At 48.2% G+C, this 17,069-nt stretch overlaps 1 protein-coding gene across 1 annotated transcript; it reads left to right on the forward strand.

Moving 5' to 3' along the window:
- The first annotated feature begins 1,601 nt into the window (after positions 1-1,601).
- Positions 1,602-15,634, forward strand: Rab36 (RAB36, member RAS oncogene family). Its single transcript, XM_026412541.2, has 11 exons — positions 1,602-1,624; positions 3,201-3,281; positions 4,655-4,746; positions 6,738-6,803; positions 7,665-7,766; positions 10,372-10,436; positions 11,986-12,041; positions 12,969-13,046; positions 13,435-13,525; positions 14,888-15,007; positions 15,439-15,634. The coding sequence occupies exons 2-11, from the start codon at positions 3,213-3,215 to the stop codon at positions 15,501-15,503; spliced, it is 804 nt and encodes a 267-aa protein (XP_026268326.2). The 5' UTR covers positions 1,602-1,624; positions 3,201-3,212; the 3' UTR covers positions 15,504-15,634.
- The last annotated feature ends 1,435 nt before the right edge of the window (positions 15,635-17,069 follow it).

Below are 17,069 nucleotides of genomic sequence, written 5' to 3' on the forward strand. Positions count from 1 at the left end.
TACGCCTGAGTTCAATCCCTGATACACCCTACCCCCCCCCCAAAAAAAATGAAATTGTCTCAAACTCCCTCCTTGAAATTTCATCAAGAAAGGAAAACTAGTCAACAGAGAAGGCTAAAGTCAGTTTGTGGCTCTGCTCACTCACTGCTAACCTTTGGATGAATTTGATTCCAACCAACCCAAAAGAGAAATGAAGCATCCTAAAAGTACATAAAATAATGAAAATCAACCTGGTTTTTTGCACCCAAAATGATAAAAATCACACATTTAAAATAAAGATTAATTTTAAAACATAAATTTAAAAAAGGAGAACGTTCTAATTGTTTTAGGAAAGTGCTGTGAAGAGCACTGGGCTGGGAGTCAAGAAATCTGGGTTTCAATTCTAATTCTAACTCACTAGGTTTGAATCCTTTCATATGTATAAGAGTCTTAGTTTTCTTGTCTGTGTAAAAAGGAGCTGAATTAAATAGGTTCTCAAAACTGGAAAACCAGGACCTCTTTGAATCTAGTTACATGGTTTTATGAAAGGGCCTCTGGAGGATCTGGTGTTGTAGCTCAGTGGTAGAGCACTTGCCTAGCATGTGTGAAGCATTGGGATCAATTCTCAGCACCACATATATAGAAACAAAGATCCATTGACAACTAAAAAATAAAAATAAAATTTTTAAAGGGCCTCTGGAGACCATGTAGTTCTCCACACACAACCTCACTTTCCAAACAAACCAGCTCAGGGGAGTTCAGTAACTTTAGTCAACTTTTCCTTATTTTTTTCTTTTTATAGTGGGGATTGAACCCAGGGGTAGTTTACCATTGAACAACACCCGCAGCTCTTTTTATATTTATTTTTGAGACAGGCCTCATTAAGTTGCTTAAAGACTCTGTTGAGGCTGACCCCAAACCTGCAATCCTCCTGCCTCAGCCTCTGAGTCGCTGGGATGAGAGGCGTGTGCCACTGCGCCCGGCTCCAGTCAGCTTTTAAACACCCATTTATCATGGAAATTCATTTTGTAGCATGAGCTCTGGAAGCCAGACATGCATGTGATTTTCAGACAGCGTCGGATTCAGAACTACACAGTTAGGTCAGAAGATGGCAGACATCAGACAACAACCATCAGGGTGCTTGAACTCCGAACAAATCCCATAATACAGCAAGAGTTCTAATCCCATGAATCCCATGATTACTACTCCTCCTCCCTGTTGAGATGACTGCCAGAGGGAGCAGCGCGCGCAAACCTCTTTCGGAAGTCAATCCCAATCCAGGCCTCCTCCCCATAGAGCTCCGGCTCCACCCACTGGGCTCCCTGGTCCCGCCCACCGCCCGCCTATCCTGTTTCCGCCCTGGTTGCCTTGGTGATCTCTGGCGCTTAGGCCGCGTCCGGAAGTCTTTTCTTGGGCTGACTGGCCCAGACCCCGGGAGACTCTTGTTGCTATGGTGATCGCCCGTTCTGCCTGTGAGCCGGACTCTTTCCATATCAGCTCCGCCCAGACCCCACCCCCGACGTCCGGGATTCGTCGGACGCTCGCCAACCCCGCGTTGCCCCTGTTGCCGTGGTGATCACGGGGCGGTGGGCGCGCGCTGCGCTACCAGGCCTCGCCGACCTCCGAACCTTCGCAGGCTCTCTAGGTAAGTCGGCTCTCCTCCGTCTCGGTGCGGGCACGTTCCAGAGGTTAGGGTCGCAAGGTGTCAGGGTTCCCCCCCGCCTGCTTCCTACTCCCAGAACTTATCCGCGGTCTGCCAGCCTTTGGCCTGGGGCCAGGCCCATTCTGGTCCTGAAGGGGAGCGCGGTTAAATGAAGAACAACAGACTGACCTTGGTCAGGGCCACCCTACAGGGAAGAGGGAGCCCCGGACCAGAAAATGATGTGGAGGGCTTTGAGTAGGCTTTGAGGGACCAGACGCTGGGTAGGATGAGGACTTTCTGGAAAAAGGCCTGAAACATAAAAGTCCCCAGACCAGTCAGCCTTCATCCTTTTAAGACTGGGAGCAGGGGACTCTCCCTACTCTGCTTTCATTACCTGAGCTGTGATCCTCATCCTGGCTTTTGTGCAATGCCTCACCCCAGAGAGTTAAGCTCAGTGAAAGAGCCTCTCCTGCTTAGACACCTGTCAAGAAGAGACCCATGTTTTCTGATTCCCAGGCAGAGTCCAGCAGGCCTGAGTCCCTCACACTGTGCTGCCTGCAGATGGAAAGAGATGGCCTGACTTCTTATGCCCCATTGGCCTTTTCCCCATATACCTTACAGAAGGAGGTTTAGATCTGGTTTTAAAACTGATGAAAAGTTAGGCAGAAACTCCTAGGTATACATCTTTGGGGATTTGCATGGCTTCCTAATTCTTGTCAAGATGAAAATTACAAATTTAAAGTTTTGGTTCTTTTTCTTTTTCTTTTTGAAAACCCAGGAGGGCTCAACCACTGAGTCACAATCCCAAGCCCTTTTTATTTTTATTTCTTTAAATTTTGAAACAGGGTCCTACTAAGTTTCTTAGGGCTTTGCTAAATTGTTGAGGCTGGTTTTGAACTTGGGATCCTCCTGTCTCAGCCTCCCCAGTTCCTGGGATTATAGTCATGCACCATTGCACCCAGCCAAATTTAAAGATCTTAATTGGTGTTATTTGCAAATGATCCTAGAATCCAGCAACACATCTTTCTATAAAATAGAATGAGTGTTCTGATGAGCTAAGCAGGAGAAGTTGTTTGTTTGTTTTCCCTCTTTTTGTTTTGAGACAGTTTCTCCATGTTGCCCAGGCTGGTTTCAAACTTCTGAGCTCAAATAATCGTCCCACTTTAGCCTCCAGGCTGGAACTAGAGGCCTGTACCACCATAGCCAGTGGATTAGAGGTTAGTTTAATAGGCAGAAAAGTACTGAAGAAAGCAGAAATAGGACAAAAAACAGATTAGTTTCAAGTTACCAAGGTTAAAATGGAGGGACTTCCATATCATCCTGACTCAGGTAAACTGGGCCCCTTTGGATTAATTGCTATAAATCTCATGGTGATTTTTTGTTGTTGTTGTTTGCTTTTTTGTTTTGTTTTTGACAACTGATTGTTTCAGAGTTCAGTTTGATCACGTGGCACCTAACACAAGTGACTACATTCTGGTTTGGTCTGATCTGCTGAGGCCTAGTGCAAGGAGGCTAATCCAAAATGATGGGCTCCTATGAATTTTATTTAACACTCTCTTTCCTCTGTTTGAGTCCACAGGACTCTGGAAGAATGAGGTCTTCTCTGATGCCTTTGGGGCCCCCTGTGAGCCGGGACCGCATCATCACCAACTTTCCTAAGGTAGAGAGTCATTAGGCCAGTGCTTTTTGTCTGCATTGCTCTCCTGACCCTGAGGCCATGCCCGGATTTCCTCAACTTACCGTCACCCCCAGAAATCAAGCAGGTGAATCCAGGAGATCTTTCTTCTTGAGCAGCTGGAAAACTGAATATTGACTTGCCCAAGGCAGACTAGTGGTGACAGGGAGCTGCAGTGTGGCTGAAGTTTATAAATCAGACAGTTCTAGGTGTGAATGCTGATTTCTTCATTAAATGTGTGACCATAGGCAAGTTACGCAATTTGGAGCCACTGTTACATAAGGATAAACATCTCATGTTGGAATGGTGGTTGTTGTTCTCATTATTGTTACTGTTACCAAAATAGCATTCCAGTGACTGGGGGTGTCACTCAGTGGTAGAGCACTTGCATAGCATGTGTGAGGCCCTGGATTCAATCCATCACACCACCAAAAAGAGAGAGAGAGAGAGAGAAAAGCAGTGTCTGTGTTTGTTAATACATGACAGAAAATATTTCTGGAAGATTAAAACTCTGCCATCAGTTGATTGGTGTTTGAGTGTGGCTTGGTACAAGCCACCAAATGGCCTTTTGTATATTTTGGAATCTGTACCAACCTGTAGGCTCTGGGTGTTTGAGGTCTGCAGCTATTCCTTCTCCCGCCTTTTTCACCTTCCCCAATAAGTTTGTTCTCCACACACTCACAGATCTTGGACAGTTCTGCTGGGTTTTCCATTGCAACAAAGCTTGGGCCATTGCTTCCTCTATGGAGCTTGACAGTGGTAACTAGGGATGGTGGAGACTGGTATTTCATGAACTGAAAGGAAGGGAAATATGATTGGCACAAAACAGTCCAAGTTTCATGGGAGGAAGTACATATTGATCAAGACAATGAGGCTCAGAGAGGTAGAGAAGTTTGCATGACATCACACAGCCCGGAGTGGCAGAGCAGGGATTCAACCCAGCTACTTCTGGTTCCAGAATGCCCCACCCTAGGGAGGCTACCTGGGGCATCTGTTCTCCTTCTGCCTACAGTAGTTAGGATCATAGGCCATTGCTGGCCAAGCCTATCCTGTACCTCAGGGCCACAGCACTTCAAACCTGAGGAATTCCCAGTCAGGTTGTATTGGGTCCACATAGTGCTACCCTTTACTCTGTGCCTCAGTTACCCTGTCTCTAAAATCGGCTCACTAAAATTGGCTACTTTGCAGCCTATGATATGACAGGAAATAGGGAAAGCCAATGAGGCTGCCAGGCTCAAGGCTCAGGGGGAGCACTGGGAAGTAGGTAAACCCACGATGCCCAGCTCAGGTGACAGGGCTGTTGTATCTTTGCAGGATGGTGTGCCTGTCTGTGTATTTGTCTGTTTGTCTCTTTGTAGTGGTACACACCTGATGCCTGCCTGCAGCTCAAGGAGCACTTCCATGGGCAAGTGAGCGCAGCCTGCCAGCGCAGGAACACCGGGACTGTTGGGTGAGCCTGTGGGATGTGAGATGTTGGGAGAGATGACCAGAAGGAACAAATGCAAGTATGAATTTTAAAATGAACAAAGAAAACACATGGACTAGACTGACACAGTCCAGTACTGGATTTCTTATCTGGCTTTACTTGACACACACTGCCATTTCCTTTTCTCGGATGCTCATGCAGGTGATTTTTTCATCCTGAGGTCTCAACACAGGTTCATTTCCACTGTCTATAACATCTTTCGTTCTTTCTTTCTTTTTTGGTACTGGGGATTAATCCCAGGGGCTCTTAACCACTATGCCACATCTCCAGCCCTTTTTATTTTTTGAGACAGAGTCTTGCTAAGTTGCTTAGGGATTCGCTGAGTTTCTGAGGCTGGCTTTGAGCTTGTGATCCTCTTGCCTCAGCCTCCTGAGCCACTGGGATTACAGGTATGCACCCCATGCCTGGCTGAAACATCTTTCTTACTCTTGTTGCCTCCCCTTCCTCTTTGGTTCTCTGTGTCAGTTCCTTTGGAAGCCTAATCTGATCCTCTGCTCCCACTGTCCCCCATCCTAAGCCGCTGAGTGGGGTGCCCTTCCTGTGAATTCTTGAAGCCCAAGAACTTATCTTAGGGCTGTTTTGCCTGTTTGTATTCCTCACTAGAGCTATCCCACAAGGGCCAGGGATATGCCTCTTATGTTCCTATCTCAACAGTACTTATCACTACTGGCACAGGATTTTGCAGTTGTTCTTTCTTAAATAACAGGTATAGAGGCCTGCTCACAGTCTGCTCAGGGAGTTGGCTGTGCTCACAGATATAGTGAGGCCAAAAGAGAGCCCAGCTCAGAGTTCCCCAGAGTTGCACAATGGGAGTGAAAGCTCAAGTCAGAATGGTCAAAGGGGCCATGCCATGCTCATGGGGTGAGAGTCACGTTCTGAATCCCTGACCCCTCATGACCACACCAGAGGTAGGGAGAAAAAGGTACTGAGGGTACCTGCCATAATACTGGTAATATCTTTACTTCTCAGTTTGAATAATGGAGTCGGGGTCAGCCTATTCCAGAAGAAGAGGGCTTCCTGGAAGTAGGGTAGACACAGTCCCTACCCTCACCAGATGTGGTAAATTGAATTGTAGGTCAGGTCACCAGGTAACACAGAGGTGCTCTCTTGCAGTCTCCAAGCATGGGAAGTGCCTATTTGATGTTTCCCTGGGTTGGTTGCTTCAGCCATTGATATCCTTTAGAATGAGCTACAGAAAGAAAGTGTTGTCAACAGTCCCAAATATGCTGCTTCCCAGATTACAGGACATATACACATATATAGTAAGGGTGTGGCTGCTCTCAATAAGCAGTGTCCCTAAGGAGCCCAACAACTTCATAGCAAATTTGCCTCAAGCCACAGCTCAGATGTGCACACCCTGAGTTCTCTTCATGGCGTACCTCTTGGCCTGTTTGAGTCTTGCACACATCTCCAGGTGAGTAGGTGACAATGGTTCCTGGTCAGGGATTATCTGCTTATAGTGAGCTTAGTCCATGTAGGTACACATTCCCAGAGGGTACATAGCAGGAAACAGAAGCTGCCAACCCACCCCTTGTGTCGGTATCTCCCCACTCTTGGGCCCCAGGTCTGCATCCTCAGTGTGGCACCCTGCCATCCCCAAATTAGATGTACCCATCATTCTTGGTTACCATAGCCCCACTTGTACTCCCACCTCTGCCCCCTTAGCCTATGACTCAGCCTCTCCTCATGTCTATTTCTAATTCTCAAGACAGTGATTTTGGCTAAGAGGGGTCAAGGGTACATCCCCAGGGTAAGCAGAGTTCCCAAAACAAATGTAGGCTTTCCCACTCTTCCCTTTGAAGATCAGGGAGGGAGAACAAAAGGCTCAGCAGTGTGGCCCATGCTAAATTCAGGATTGAGGGGTGACTCACTGCAAAGAACTCAGGAAGGAGTTGTGTGTGCTGAAGACACTCTTGAAACCATGCTCAAGGGTGACACAGACATATTTCTCCCAGGCTCAAACTCTCCAAGGTGGTGGTTGTTGGTGACCTCTATGTGGGAAAGACCAGTCTCATCCACAGGTAAGGCCATGTCATCTCCTTCCTACCCAGTCAGGTTGACCACACTTCCCAGCATCAGGTTGTCACCTTTATTTGGGAGACCCACATTATCACAGTGGGGACTGTGTGGCTGCTGAGAACTAGCCTCAGTCTGGTGGGAGCCAGGTGGGGAAGGGGCAAGAAACTGGGGAGATGATGAAGTTGACAGACAGTAGGGCAATCCAGGAGCCTGGGATTATTCACACTGTTAGGACCTTGGGCTAACCCTTTCACTGCCGTCCCTGAGAATAAACCCTTAGTTTCTCTCACTGTTCTAAATTACAGTGTTTGCCTTTGAGGCTGCCATAGCCCCTCTTCCCCTACCTTGTTCTTATTGGCTGCTCTGTTGCCACAGTTTAAATAATTGTCCCCATGTGTTAAAAGCTTGCTCCCCCACCTACGGTACTATTGGAAGGTGGTAGAATATTTAAGGGTCTCTAGATTGTTGGGAGCATGGCCTTAGTGGGGATAATGGGACCCCCACCCCTTCTTCCTTCTCTCTTTCCCTTCCCAGCCATGAGGCGACTGGTTTTGCTCCACCACATGCTGCTGCCATGATATGCTGCCTTGCCACAGGCCCAATCAGAGGGGCTAATATCATGAACTGAAAGCTCTAAAACTGTGAGCCCAAATGAACCTTTCCCCTAAGTTGGTTATTTCAGGTGATTGTTTAGTGACAGAGAGCTAACACACTTGTTTGCAACCTCTGTGGATGGTCCCTTCTTTATCAGTTCCCATCATTGTACTTTATTTGTCTCCAGACGTAGTGTCACTATCAAGAGCAAAGCTTCCATGCCCATTTCTGTGAAGATACTTCTCTGATAGCTTTATTGCCTCCAACAGGTTTTGCAAGAATGTTTTTGACCGAGACTACAAGGCTACCATTGGGGTAGACTTTGAAATTGAACGATTTGAGATTGCTGGGATTCCCTACAGCCTCCAGATGTAAGTTGCTGTTGTGGGTGCTGATTCTCACATGACTTATGTGTGGACTTTCAGGAGGTGCCTGGGGAAAATGTTGGCCAGCTCATTCTCATTTGTACCCCATGGTGCTCAGCAAGGACCCATCTGGACAAGCAGAGCCTGGAGTGGTTGAGAGAAATCGGGTTTTATAGCTCCCTGAGTTCCCAGATCCTCCCTCAGTCCCAGGAGTTGTTCTGTGTTGATGATCAGATCTGGGGAAGGTCTTCACAGCCTGACTTTCCCACCCATCTCCAACCTCCACTGATTGCCTTCTGCTCTTGCTAAGTCTGGTCCTGCTCCTAGACTCTAGCAAGCCCTTCCCCAATCTGGACCTCCTGTGATTCCACAGGAAGTAAGGTAGCTTTGATAAGCCTCTGTATGCAGCAATAAAATGGGACCAAATCCTGTCCCTGAGTGCCAGGCTTGGACAAAGAGGGTTCTGGCAGAGGCTACACTGTCCACACCTCTCTCTCAGGTCTGATGTGCTCATCTTCCTCCTCATACATTTCCCTCAAGTAACTTCTGCTCCCCCTGCTACTCTTTCCTTCTATTTCTGTCTATCTCCTTTCCTGCCTAACCCCATGCCTCTGCATCTCTGTGGCCTACTAGTTTCAACTCCTCTCTTTACTTTCTCTCACAACAGCCCAGGGTCTACCCAGGCTTACCTTGGCCCAAAGTGGTACATTCTCTGGACCTTGCCTTTCACTCCTCTGGCACCTGAAAGATGCCACAGACCTTGTTCAGGCTCTAGGCCCCCGCAGTATCCTGAGCAGCCCCTCTCTCTTCCCTGCTCTCCTGCATGATGGCCACTGTTTTCTTCTTGCCCGTTGGCATTAACCAGGCTTGTCCTGGTCTCCTTCCCTTTCTTCCTATCTTGCTTCATCCCCCAATCCTCTGTGCCCTCTCTAGGCTAGACCTGCAGATCCTGTGAATGTCAGCTCCCAGCTTATTGAGGCAGTGTCCTAGTGCTATCCTAGAGCCAGATGATATCACATCTTGTCCAAGGGACAGTACAGAGTCAATCCAGAGCGAAAGAGACTGTGAAAATCAGGGCAGTAAGACTGAGGGATCTAAAAAGGTGAGAAGGACAAAGAGCCAGGTGTCCCACATGGAGCCATGCAGAGAGTGACTAGTGGCTGGTTTCTCATTATAGCAACAGGCTATATGTAATTAAAGTTGCCAGAACAAAACAGCGTTACTGTCCTGCTGCAGTCTCTCTTACATTAAGGTTGTTAACAGCCACCCAGCTGGCCCTATCTCTAAGTCCAACCCCAACTCCCCAATCAGAATCTTCTCCAGAAATGAAAGAAGATAGCCAAAAAGTCTGCATCATGCTGGATCACTTGAAAAAAACTTTTAGATCATTGATGTCATGTCTGTGGTTTATTTTACTTTTCAATTTACTGAGAAAAGTTAAATTTTGATATGTTGGCTTTAAAAAGGTATTCGGAGCTGGGTATGGTAGCATATGCCTGTAATCCCAGTGGCTCAGGAAGCTGAAGCAGGAGGATCACAAGTGCAAATTCAAAATTCAGCCTCAGCAATTTAGTGAGACCCTGTCTCATAATGAAATATAAAAAGGGACTGGGGATGAGGCTCATTGGTTAAGTGTCCCTGGGATTAATCACTAGTACCAAAAAAAAAAAAAAAAAAAAAAAAAAAAGATTCATTGTTGAATTTCAGGCTTATCTCTGCATATTGACCACCTGCCTTGTTCTAAACCAGGGCAAATAGATCTCAGGATGTGCTTACAGAACTTCTATATCATGCCTATGGTAAATAGCATTAATTTATTGTGGCTCAGCTTCTAAGTCCATTTCAATGTGTTACTTTAAAGAGCAAGAGGGATAATTGATCAGAGTTACCCAGGGGATACAAATCACATCCCTGTTAGACATACCTGGTAACTACAGTCTGGAAGGTGAAGCAGTGCCCCAGTCACACATGAGCAAGTGGCAGAGGGCCATGGCTGAAGGCCTGGCCTGGAACCCAGCACCATTCACAGGGAGTAAGCCACACCACACTATAGAGCATATGTTCCTTTTTTTCTAAATTAATTAATTTATTTTATTTGGGTTTTTTTGACATATTATTACATATATGGAGTACAACTTATTCTAATAAGGATCCCATTCTTGTGGTTGTACATAATGTGGAGTTACACTAGTCATATATTCATATGTAAACATAGGAAAGTTATGTCTGATTCATTCTACTGTCTTTCCTATTCCCAGCCCCCCTCCCTTCCCTTCATCCCTCTTTATCTAATCCAATGACATATGTTCCTTTTGAATGTCACAATCAGAAGAGACTGAGCTATAACTCCATTCATCTGGGCAGTGGAACTGCTAAGGCCATGCTCTCCCCAGTAGCTCTGTGAATCCGGTGAGAATTCTTCACTGGAGGGATCATCAGGATCTGGTGGCAGGGATAGTTGGCTCATATAAGCCCTTTCTGTAGCCCACACTGTTGACACAACTGGTGCAGGTCCTTGGGTCTCCCTCCATGATACTACTAGCCTGGAGGGTCAGATTACTATAATTGCTTAACCTGCTACCATTTTCCTTTCTCTTTCCTCACTGCACAGCTGGGACACAGCCGGACAGGAGAAGTTCAAGTGCATTGCATCTGCCTATTACCGAGGTGCCCAGGGTAAGTAATGTTACAAGGGTGGAGCCCTCAGCCATGTGCAGCATGGGGCTCCCTGCTGTGCTTAATAGCAGGAAACCTAGGTTCTTTGCACAGGCCACTGAGAAAACACTCCAGCCAGTGCTTGGGAGTGAGGAAGCTGCCTTCAAGGCAGGGCCTTGGCTAGCTTTGGCAATGATGCTTTTTTTAGGGAGACTGTGATGGTGAGTGCTGGCTGTCTCAGTTCCAGTTTTCAGCTCAGGAAAGGATGTTTTTGTCCAGGGGTCCCAGAAAAGAAGGTAGCATCAGACTCTGTGGTAGGTAGAGAGAGACTTGTCCTGCCTTGTTAGGAGAGGGCTATGCCAAAGAAGAATGAAAGGGAGACCTTAACAGGAATGGCAGGTCCTAAGTGGGGTCAGCAGCATTGGTAGGACTCAGCAGAGGCAGCAGCATAAGCTTTTCATGCCAACCTTAGCTTCCCAGGAAAAAGATAGAAGTTGATTTCAGTGGGAGGTGTAAGAATTGTCAAAAGGATACCAAACCAGACTCAAAAGTATAAGTCACAATTAGGCCTACTCAGTAGTGGTGAAAGAATTCAGATGTTTCACTCAGGTTTGAAAGAAGCAAAAACAGAAGCAAATCATAAGCAACTCACCTAGGGTTAGAGCTATAGTTTGGTGATGTTGACTGTGGCCTCTAGCAACCTTTACCTCCCAGATCTCTTTTCCTTGAGGGATGCTGCCTCCCTGGGGCTAGAGATGTGAGACACCTGGCACAGCTCTGCAATCAGCAGCTGGGCTGCCATTATCCCCATCATCAATGTCCTCCTTTTCTCTATTCCTCTCTGCCTTAGGAGGGCCATCAGCCATCAGCCAAGATGCAGAGGTATCCTCTGTTCAGCTTGCTCACATCCCCAGGGGTGGGTAGTAGAGAACAGATATTTGCCTGGAATGTCCTCCACGTGGGCTTCCCCTCAGGAACCACCTCAACACCATGGGCCTAAGGGAGTACCAGTGACAAGACGAGCTGACAACAGGGTTGCACATCCAGTTTTCTGCTCATCTGACTCCCTAGAAGTTGTTTCCATTGAGCTGGTTGTTGCTAATTATCATCATAGCCATAGATTGAAACTATGACCAGGCTCTAAACTAATAGTTTTCAAAATAGCTGCCCTTATTTGCCCTCACAGCATCCCTGAGAGCTAGAGGTATCATTCTGACCATTTTACAGATGGGGAAACTGAGGCTCTCAGCCATTAAGACTCTTGCCCAGGCTCCCTTCTCCATAAGTGGCAGAGGGTATCTGTTGCCAAGGCCACATGCTCCTGTCTCCTCATCCTACCTCCTTGGATTCCTCCCTGAGACTGTGCTGCTGGGTATAGGTAGCAGGAGGGCAGATCCTGGAGGGAAGCCATAGGGAATTTCCTCCCCAGCCTCTACTTTGGGGTTCAGGGCCAGAAGCTATGTTGGGAGTTCCTTGGGTTCTTTAGATGTGTCTGAGGGGAGCGCCTTTTTCATACTTTGTTGGCTTCACTTGTTACTGATTGGCTCTTGGCTTTTCCCTATGTGTCTAGTGATCATCACAGCCTTTGACCTCACTGATGTACAGACTCTGGAGCATACCAGGCAAGTAATCCTGGACCCTGTGAATCCTTCAGGCCACCTAAGTTCAGGAACCTGCCTAGAAGAACTCCCTAAACCTGGCCACTAGGGACCCCCAAAATGGATTTAAGTGACCAGGCTCATTTGTCAGAACCAATTGCCCATAGGCCACCTACTGTTCAGTTGCCTTTTTATCCCTCAAGATCTGTCCTCATCTGCTACTCAGGGGTATATAACCAATGCAATTGCACCACAACTCTTGCTCCAAAAGACCCACATTTGCTTTAATACCCTGATGTCAGGCTGGAGATGTGACTCAGTGGGAGAGCACTTGACTAACATGCATGAGACCCTGGGTTCAGTCCCCACCCCACTCCCCCCAAAATGCTCTGCCACTCTGCTATCACATCTTGAGTGTTCTAATCATTTCTGAATGAGGAGACCTCTCTGTTCCCTTTTCCCTAGGCCCTGATAATTTTAGAGCCAGCCCTGTCTTGAAGGAACATGAATTTGGTACTTGTTGTCTTAGAAGAAACATGGGCAATGTCACCAATTCCAGGAGGCCATCCTGCATCTGCCACGAACTAAAGCCCCCTCACCCTTCATTTGTCTGGAGGCATTCACATCCAAAAACCTCCAAAGCATGTGAGGGAGGCAGGAATGCATTCCAGTTGATAAAGTGCAGGACTCACCAAGAGGATGAGGATGGGCTCTTCATCTCCCTGTGACTAGTGCTTTTGTATTGCCAATCCCCTCTGGTCCTACAAAAGTCTTTCTGTCTGTAGGACCAGCATCCCCACTAAGCCAGTGTGGGCCAAAGCACCCTCCCTGAACCTTCCATCTTAGTGCTTCCAGTCCTGGGGAGGAGTCAAGTCTTGACCTTGTCCTCTGGTCCTCAAGACATGAATGGGTGGGTGGCATCTCAGGCTGTCTTCCCTCTGTGCATTCCAGGCAGTGGCTGGAGGATGCATTAAGGGAGAATGAGGCAGGCTCCTGCTTCATCTTCCTCGTGGGAACCAAAAAGGACCTTCTGGTAAGCAGAGCAGAGCTGGAGGCCTGGGTGGCCCTCAGGAAAATTCCTACACATTCAGCTCAAGTTTGAGGAGTGGGGGTGGCATTGACATAAAAAGCCTTGGAATTCAAAGACTGCAGGCCTTGGAGCTGAAAGTCAGGGGGAATTCAAGTTCCCTGTGCTGTTTCCTAAGAGAGGGACAACTGGCACTCATGTTTGCCTGTTCAGGGTGCTCATACCACTGAGGTGTCATCCCTGGGCAAACAGCATCTCTGCACTGGGGTTGCCTTACCTTCCCTAGGTGACCTGGGGAGGGAGGTGGCACAATGAAAGGGAACCGCTGCCTACCCTTAGGGGCATCCCTATAGAAGGGCCAGGACACTGGGTCAGTGAATACTGCTTCTTCCAGTCAGTAGCAGCATGTGAACAAACTGAACTGGAGGCTGTGCACCTGGCCAATGAGATGCAGGCTGAGTACTGGTCAGTGTCATCCAAGACTGGTGAGTAGGACAAGGGGCCATCATCATGGGGGGAGTGTGGGCTGTTGTGGGGCCAGTTCTGCAGGACTTGCTGTGTCACAGAGATTCTTGCGTTTTCTTTTGCATCTCTGACCATGCTAGTATCACGGCACAGCTGTACTGGTACTGGTGACTGACAGCAATTTCCATTGCCTGAGAGGAGTCTCTTCCTCTCTGGAAGGACACTGGGAGGCCCATGTCATGGGTGAGAGAAATAGCAACCTCTGGCCATTGCCTTACTGGCATGTTTTTCAACACAGCCCCCATGGCTATCCATAGGTGGTCTGACCCTGGCCATGCTGGGTCCCCCAGAACCAGGCAAGATGCCCAACATCTCCTGGCCTTAAATCTCCTTAGCTGAGAAGCAGAGTGATGCTATCCGTCTCATTTTATTTTTAATGAAATAACATGATTTATATTATAAAAGCCATATGTATTTATTGAAGAAAAATTAGGAAATCCTTCTCTAAGCAAAGAACAAACTTTGAAAGCAGGTTTCTGGGGAGATTGAATGAAAGAGCATGCAGTGCCTGGCATATAATAGACTGCAGAGGCTTTCAGGACTTAGGATTTGGGCCCAATAGTCCTTACCCTGGCCAAGCAGATACAGTGGACATCTGGTCCCAGACTGAGTGAGAGCCAAGGGTAGAAGAACCAACATTGGCCCACCATAAATGCTTGGAAGTGCCTGTGCCTGGTGCCCTCTGTTCCATCCCAATAGTGTCCCTTCTGCCCTGTGAAGACCCACCCTCCTTTATCAGGGTAACCTCAGGTTCACTGAGACCTCACTATAGACCAAGCCAGAAGGCCCTGTGCTGTTATGTAGGTTACGAACTGCACAAAGGCAGTGTTCCTATTGGGTGCTGGAGCCTAGTCTGCTTCCTGATGGGCACTTGCCTCTACCTGGAAGAGTACACACAAAGGCTCCATACTGAGGGCCAGCAGCATGTGGAAAGTTACAGGAGAGCAGTCACAGGTTTGTCCTGAACTCTGCCTGTGCCAGCACCTGGCCCATAGCAGGTGCTCAATAGCAATTGATTAGAAGCGTAGATGCTAGGGAATGAAGGCTTGGAGGTCTGAGGAAGTAGCCTAGGCAGGCAGCTGGGTCAGGGATGGGGGCTGGAGCCAGGTGGGAAGATGGGGCTGAAGCCAGCTGGGGGGCCTTGCCCCCAGCACTGTGAGTTCCCAGATGGGTGGTGGGACTGTGTTCAGGCAGTCACCATTACTGTCAGAGGTACTCCAGAAAGGGCCAGGTGCTGGCATGAGGGTGGGCTATCCTGGCTTCTATGCTCAAATACATTTGGGGGTCAGCTGGGGTCACACAGCTATCTTGTGGGCCCTCAGGAGAGAACGTGAAGGCATTCTTCAGCCGGGTCGCTGCCTTAGCATTTGAGCAGTCAGTACTGCAGGATCTGGAGAAGAGAAATGGCACTCGGCCCCAGGTTGGCGATGGAGACCTCATCCGTACGTACAGCCATGACTAAACATGATTGGGGAGCAGGCTGAAGGCCAAAAATCTATATCCACTCTCCTCCCATCACCCGTTTCCTTAACTTATGGCCCTCCATTGTCTTCTTTGGACCCTCTTCTCTGGGATGTTGCTCCAGTTTCAGACCTGCAGCCTCCCTAATCCTGCTTTCCAGCTCAGACACCTTCTGTGTCATCCTTCCTGACCTCCAGACAGCCTCCTAGGGCTCTGCTCTGGTTCTCCTAGTCTCTGCCTTTACCCACTCTGTTCCACCACCCAGAGTACCCCTAGGCTTCTTTCCCCAAGCCTCAAACAATAGGCCTAGGAGATAAAGGTCAGGGCACCCACTGTCAGAGTGGGTGTGGCCCCTGCCCAGTGTTGGCTGCAAGATGCTTGAATGATACCAACTTACTTTTCCTCTCTACAGGAATGGAGGGGAGCTCACTGGAGACCCAGGAGAACAAGAGGCCCTCCAGCCTGAGCTGCTGTTAGCTTGGGCAAGCATCAGAGGCCTCCACTCCTTGGGTGCATGGGCAGCAGCTCCTGTGATGATGGAGAGGTGACATGGAGCTTGAACTCTGCAGCATGTCTCCCCTCTAGGTGTAGAGGGCTTGCATTCCCAAGGATCAGCCGTTTTTCTGGCAGGTCAGGAGCCACTGACTGCCAGAGCACTCCACACTGCCTACCAAGGGGCATCATGCCTGCCTGTAGGTATTTCAATGAGCTCCTTAAATGGCCAGTCTTAGGGTCATCAGAAAGTCATCTGTGGCCTTGAGAGGCCTCAGGGCTACAAGCTCAGGACACTCCTGCATTGTCTTACATCTTTCACCCATGGCCCACATCAGCAGTCAACCCTGGCACTCTTTCCAAAGATCTTAGATGTGGCTTCAGAATCCTTCTCATTACAATGTTCCAGGTGACCAGAATTTGTCAAGGAGAAAACCTATTTGCCATCCTACCAGGGAGTTTTCTATTATCAATGGGACATGAAGTTCCAGGCTTGGAACTCCAGGCCTCACTGTGCACTGTTCCTCTGCCACAGACTTCCGGGTTCCTTGGGCAGCCCTGCTCCTCTCAAAGGCAATGGACAAGAAAGTCTCTCAGGTTCCTCCCTAGTACCTCTGAGATCCCCATGGTCCTGCCCTCCAGGTCATTGGGCAACAATGGACAGAACAAGCTGCTCACACGTCTGGCCCATCTAGAGGATGAATTTCCTTTGCCATACTGTGAGATGAAGGACTTCATGGCCACTCCTTGGATAACTCACTTCTTATCCCCTGAACTTTATTCTGCCCTGCTATGGCACTCATGGTGACCACCGTTGCCTTCCTGCCTCTCTCTCTCCCATTGGCCTTATATCTGCAGGACTTTTGTGATCTGACCACTACTCATCTATAGAGGACTTAAGAGACTCTCCAGAGTCTGGCATGTTTCTGACTCCACCATTTCCTCTTGCAAACCCAGAGTAGGCAGGAACACCCCCAGCTCTCTGCCCAGAGTACATGCCCTCCTCTGTGCCCCTCCTTTTGCTCCTCCATGGGGTCCTTCCCGACCCTCGTCACTGCTATTAACTTTCCCACCCTCCCCCATGCCACTCATCTCTGCCCTCTGCTGGTACATCCAGTATCCCTGTCTGCTGCCTGTAGATGGTGAGCATTTTGTAGGCAGCTGTGCCAGCTGATTCCTGTGGACCCTGAATGTCAGTAATGGTCTCTCCAATTTCAATATTTGGCCTGGGAGGATGGGAGACTAAGTTCCCCAGGGAAATGAAATTAAAACAGTGTTGTCTTCATGTGTTTGTGCTGCTACAACTGAATACCATACACTGGGCAAATTGTTATTATTATTGTTATCATTATTAGTATTGGGGATTAAACCCAGGGGCACTTAATCACTGAGCCACGTCCGCAGCCCTTTTTATTTTTTATTTTGAGATAGGGTCTCGCTAAATTGCTCAGGTCCTCAGTAAGTTGCTGAGGCTGGCATTGAACTTGCTATCCTCCTTCTTCAGTCTCCTGAGCTACTGGGATTATAGGCTTGCACCACCATGCCTGGTTA

The sequence above is a fragment of the Urocitellus parryii genome, chromosome 3, assembly GCF_045843805.1.
Source record: "Urocitellus parryii isolate mUroPar1 chromosome 3, mUroPar1.hap1, whole genome shotgun sequence".
Taxonomy (NCBI): Eukaryota; Metazoa; Chordata; class Mammalia; order Rodentia; family Sciuridae; genus Urocitellus; species Urocitellus parryii.

Excerpts from the sequence above, each read along its gene's own strand:
- Rab36 (XM_026412541.2), top strand. The coding sequence starts at position 3,213 with ATGAGGTCTTCTCTGATGCCTTTGGGGCCCCCTGTGAGCCGGGACCGC. Across the intron at positions 3,282-4,654 it reads TCATCACCAACTTTCCTAAG|TGGTACACACCTGATGCCTG; the intron begins GTAGAGAGTCAT and ends GTCTCTTTGTAG. Across the intron at positions 12,042-12,968 it reads CTCTGGAGCATACCAGGCAA|TGGCTGGAGGATGCATTAAG; the intron begins GTAATCCTGGAC and ends CATTCCAGGCAG.